Raw genomic sequence first — 6,000 nt, 5'->3', positions numbered from 1 at the left:
TGACAGACTGTAATACACTACAGGAAGCGTAGGGGGCGATACGGCTTCTACTGTTTCATTTAAAAAGCTCTATAATGTTCATATGATCCACACAGTCGCTCTGACAGACTGTAATACACTACAGGAAGCGTAGGGGGCGATACGGCTTCTACTGTTTCATTTAAAAAGCTCTATAATGTTCATATGATCCACACAGTCGCTCTGACAGACTGTAATACACTACAGGAAGCGTAGGGGGCGATACGGCTTCTACTGTTTCATTTAAAAAGCTCTATAATGTTCATATGATCCACACAGTCGCTCTGACAGACTGTAATACACTACAGGAAGCGTAGGGGGCGATACGGCTTCTACTGTTTCATTTAAAAAGCTCTATAATGTTCATATGATCCACACAGTCGCTCTGACAGACTGTAATACACTACAGGAAGCGTAGGGGGGCGATACGGCTTCTACTGTTTCATTTAAAAAGCTCTATAATGTTCATATGATCCACACAGTCGCTCTGACAGACTGTAATACACTACAGGAAGCGTAGGGGGCGATACGGCTTCTACTGTTTCATTTAAAAAGCTCTATAATGTTCATATGATCCACACAGTCGCTCTGACAGACTGTAATACACTACAGGAAGCGTAGGGGGCGATACGGCTTCTACTGTTTCATTTAAAAAGCTCTATAATGTTCATATGATCCACACAGTCGCTCTGACAGACTGTAATACACTACAGGAAGCGTAGGGGGCGATACGGCTTCTACTGTTTCATTTAAAAAGCTCTATAATGTTCATATGATCCACACAGTCGCTCTGACAGACTGTAATACACTACAGGAAGCGTAGGGGGCGATACGGCTTCTACTGTTTCATTTAAAAAGCTCTATAATGTTCATATGATCCACACAGTCGCTCTGACAGACTGTAATACACTACAGGAAGCGTAGGGGGCGATACGGCTTCTACTGTTTCATTTAAAAAGCTCTATAATGTTCATATGATCCACACAGTCGCTCTGACAGACTGTAATACACTACAGGAAGCGTAGGGGGCGATACGGCTTCTACTGTTTCATTTAAAAAGCTCTATAATATTCATATGTCACATTTATAATTAGCTGATGTGTTGTGTGCATTGATCTGCATTACTGCTACTGAGAGCTGATTGGTTAGTGTTACTGCTACTGAGAGCTGATTGGTTAGTGTTACTGCTACTGAGAGCTGATTGGTTAGCGTTACTGCTACTGAGAGCTGATTGGTTAGTGTTACTGCTACTGAGAGCTGATTGGTTAGTGTTACTGCTACTGAGAACTGATTGGTTAGTGTTACTGCTACTGAGAGCTGATTGTTTAGTGTTACTGCTACTGAGAGCTGATTGGTTAGCGTTACTGCTACTGAGAGCTGATTGGTTAGTGTTACTGCTACTGAGAGCTGATTGGTTAGTGTTACTGCTACTGAGAGCTGATTGGTTAGTGTTACTGCTACTGAGAGCTGATTGGTTAGCGTTACTGCTACTGAGAGCTGATTGGTCAGTGTTACTGCTACTGAGAGCTGATTGTTTAGTGTTACTGCTACTGAGAGCTGATTGGTTAGTGTTACTGCTACTGAGAGCTGATTGGTTAGTGTTACTGCTACTGAGAGCTGATTGGTTAGCGTTACTGCTACTGAGAGCTGATTGGTTAGAGTTACTGCTACTGAGAGCTGATTGGTTAGAGTTACTGCTACTGAGAGCTGATTGGTTAGTGTTACTGCTACTGAGAGCTGATTAGTTAGTGTTACTGCTACTGAGAGCTGATTGGTTAGTGTTACTGCTACTGAGAGCTGATTGGTTAGTGTTACTGCTACTGAGAGCTGATTGGTTAGTGTTACTGCTACTGAGAGCTGATTGGTTAGAGTTACTGCTACTGAGAGCTGATTGTTTGGCATTACTGCTACTGAGAGCTGATTGGTTAGTGTTGCTGCTACTGAGAGCTGATTGGTTAGTGTTACTGCTACTGAGAGCTGATTGGTTAGTGTCACTGCTACTGAGAGCCGATTGGTCAGTGTTACTGCTACTGAGAACTGATTGGTTAGAGTTACTGCTACTGAGAGCTGATTGGTTAGTGTTACTGCTACTGAGAGCTGATTGGTTAGTGTTACTGATACTGAGAGCCGATTGGTCAGTGTTACTGCTACTGAGAGCTGATTGGTTAGTGTTACTGCTACTGAGAGCTGATTGGTTGGCATTACTGCTACTGAGAGCTGATTGGTTGGCATTACTGCTACTGAGAGCTGATTGGTTAGTGTTACTGCTACTGAGTACTGATTGGTTGGTGATTAGAGCAGCTCATCAGCTGCTCTTGCTCACTGACGTCATGAACGTACATGAGGCGCCGTTTTAAACCCCTATAACTCGAGTTTAAAAGCTCTTAAAAACGGAACAGGGATGGTGATGTTTTATGTTGCTCTGTGTTCAGAATGTATTCTAAATTAAAAATGGTTAAGCATTTATAAACTATGACTTTGCTTAAATACGTCTTAACCCGTTCATTTTGGACTCAACTTGGGAGCGCCCTCTGGAGTTTGAGAAACCCAGAAGACATTGCAGAGTGTAATTCTCCTCTCTATAAGTTCTCAATGGTCAATTCAAGGTCAGCAACAGCGCTGTGTTTAAATTCGAATTATTTTTCTCTCTGGTCGTGGTAACCACAGTGAAGATGGCTAGTTAGTGGTGGTCCACCTCACTATAGAAATGTCTCTGGGACGTTGCTTCCTCTCTCGCACTCACTCTGAAATGAAAAATCTAGGTAGCCCTTTGCTGTACACTCCCACAGCTCCAGAACAGCTGCTATTACAGCCTATCAAGTTGAGCTAGTTTTTGGCTGTGTGTGTCTGTGTTTGTGCACACTGTGAAGCCAGTTCACGCCATCTGCCCGATCCTTCACTCTGCACTTCGTTAACTCTGCCTCGTGGCAGGCTGGGTGCTGCAGGAGCGCCACATGCACACCGCACTCACAGTCTTTCATCTTCAGAGAGGCTCTGTGCAAATTGAGAAGTCATTCGTCTCCAATGTGTTTTCCTCATTTCTCTCTTTTCCTCGCTTGCCTGTCAGTTTGCTCTCAACTGCAGCAGAGCTGTGCTACATCTCTGCCTCCGTGTGGGATCCAGGGACTCTCTGTGGCTGGGCTGCACGGTTTTGGAGGCACTAAATGCAGTGTGCACCCCTTAAATAACCCCTCAATTAAGTTTCTGAGTATAGAAAAAGAATAACTGATAGCAGTGTACTCCCTGAATAATAATAATCCCTTCATTAGAGCACTAAAACAGAGTGGTCCCTAATCACTATTCCCTGCGTTAGAGCACTACATAGAACACTGTTATTGGGACAGAATGGTCCCTAATCACTATTCCCTGCGTTAGAGCACTACATAGAACACTGTTATTGGGACAGAATGGTCCCTAATCACTATTCCCTGCGTTAGAGCACTACATAGAACACTGTTATTGGGACAGAATGGTCCCTAATCACTATTCCCTACGTTAGAGCACTACATAGAACACTGTTATTGGGACAGAATGGTCCCTAATCACTATTCCCTGCGTTAGAGCACTACATAGAACACTGTTATTGGGACAGAATGGTCCCTAATCACTATTCCCTATATTGGAGCACTACATAGAACACTGTTATTGGGACAGAATGGTCCCTAATCACTATTCCCTGCGTTAGAGCACTACATAGAACACTGTTATTGGGACAGAATGGTCCCTAATTGGGACAGAAAGGTCCCTAATCACTATTCCCTGCACTGGAACACTGTATAGAACTTTGTTATTGGGACAAAATGGTCCTTAGTCACGGTTCCCTACATTGGAGCACTACTTGGAACACTTATTGGGACAAAATAGCATCTAATCACTGGATCACTATATAGTTTTTGTCTTTGGGGTCCATGTACAGTGGGGCCAAGTGCAATACATACAAAGAAAGATTATAGGTAGGATTGTAGGTAGATTAAGTTTTTAAAGTGCCCCTCAATAATTACCATTGTTATGAGGCACCTGGCTACAACTGAAACTTGATATTACAGCTGAATTGGTTCATTTTGTTACTGTAAGGGAAACACCTTGTATGGTAACTTTACAGGAGAAGGAAAAATGTTTTTACGGTAATTGATTTTATTACTTCATTCATCACGATTGTTCACAGACAGCTGCTAGGCTCTCTCTGTTCACTTGTGAGGTGAAAGCTTAGGATGATGTCTCGTGTTTGTGTTTAGGCTGCAGGAGAAGGTCCAGGAGACGATTGAGGCTCTGCGGCTGGCTGGGATTAAGGTGTGGGTGCTGACGGGCGATAAACATGAAACAGCGGTCAGTGTGAGTTTATCCTGTGGTCATTTTCACCGAACCATGAACATCCTGGAGCTCGTACAGCAGAAATCTGACCACGAGTGTGCAGAACAGCTCCGGAGACTCGCACGCAGGTAACGCCCACGCATACGACACGACACCTTCACTTTCTCTTAACTCTCGCTTTTTCTTTCTCTTTCGTTTCTAAGGGCCTCCCCTCTCACCTGTATGTAACACTATTACAGAGAACCGATCCCTAATAACTGTTCCCTGCATTAGAGAACTAGAACAGAATGGTCCCTAATCACTATTCCCTGCATTGGGGCACTGTATAGATCACTACTATAGGGTACAGATAGTCCCTAATTGCTATTCCCTGCATTGGAGTACTGTATAGATCACTATTATAGGATACAGATGGTCCCTAATTGCTATTCCCTGCATTGGAGCACTGTATAGGTCACTATTATAGAGTACAGATGGTCCCTAATTGCCATTCCCTGCATTGGGGTACTGTATAGATCACTATTATAGGGTACAGATAGTCCCTAATCACTATTCCCTGCATTGGAGCACTGTATAGATCACTATTATAGAGTACAGATAGTCCCTAATTGCTATTCCCTGCATTGGGGCACTGTATAGATCACTATTATAGAGTACAGATGGTCCCTAATTGCCATTCCCTGCATTGGGGTACTGTATAGATCACTATTATAGGGGACAGATAGTCCCTAATCACTATTCCCTGCATTGGGGCACTGTATAGATCAATATTATAGGATACAGATAGTCCCTAATCACTATTCCCTACATTGGAGCACTGTATAGATCACTATTATAGGGTACAGATAGTCCCTAATCACTATTCCCTGCATTGGAGCACTGTATAGATCACTATTATAGGGGACAGATGGTCCCTAATCACTATTCCTTGCATTGGAGCACTGTATAGATCAATATTATAGGATACAGATAGTCCCTGATCACTATTCCCTACATTGGAGCACTGTATAGATCACTATTATAGGGTACAGATAGTCCCTAATCACTATTCCCTGCATTGGGGCACTGTGTAGATCACTATTATAGGGGACAGATGGTCCCTAATCACTATTCCTTGCATTGGAGCACTGTATAGATCAATATTATAGGATACAGATAGTCCCTAATCACTATTCCCTACATTGGAGCACTGTGTAGATCACTATTATAGGGTACAGATGGTCCCTAATCACTATTCCTTGCATTGGGGCACTGTATAGATCACTATTATAGAGTACAGATAGTCCCTAATCACTATTCCCTGCATTGGAGCACTGTATAGATCACTATTATAGAGTACAGATGGTCCCTAATTGCTATTCCCTGCATTGGGGCACTGTATAGATCACTATTATAGAGTACAGATGGTCCCTAATTGCTATTCCCTGCATTGGGGCACTGTATAGATCACTATTATAGGGGACAGATAGTCCCTCATCACTATTCCCTGCATTGGGGCACTGTATAGATCACTATTATAGGGGACAGATAGTCCCTCATCACTATTCCCTACACTGGGGCACTGTATAGATCACTATTATAGGGTACAGATAGTCCCTAATCACTATTCCCTGCATTGGAGCACTGTATAGATCACTATTATAGAGTACAGATGGTCCCTAATTGCTATTC

General features: G+C 43.0%; 1 protein-coding gene across 7 annotated transcripts in view; it reads left to right on the top strand.

Annotated features, from left to right (window-relative positions):
- The window catches only part of LOC108415043 (probable phospholipid-transporting ATPase IF), a 123,563-nt gene that overhangs the window by 56,063 nt on the left and 61,500 nt on the right, over window positions 1-6,000 (top strand). For all 7 annotated transcript variants that reach the window (XM_037545135.1, XM_037545132.1, XM_037545131.1 and 4 more), the window contains exon 19: window positions 4,254-4,457. In XM_037545135.1, coding sequence (XP_037401032.1) covers window positions 4,254-4,457 — 204 coding nt within the window. The remainder of the gene's footprint in view (window positions 1-4,253; window positions 4,458-6,000) is intronic.

This window comes from Pygocentrus nattereri, chromosome 15 (genome assembly GCF_015220715.1).
Source record: "Pygocentrus nattereri isolate fPygNat1 chromosome 15, fPygNat1.pri, whole genome shotgun sequence".
In the NCBI taxonomy this organism is placed as follows: domain Eukaryota; kingdom Metazoa; phylum Chordata; class Actinopteri; order Characiformes; family Serrasalmidae; genus Pygocentrus; species Pygocentrus nattereri.
This window is presented reverse-complemented; position numbering and strand designations above follow the sequence as displayed.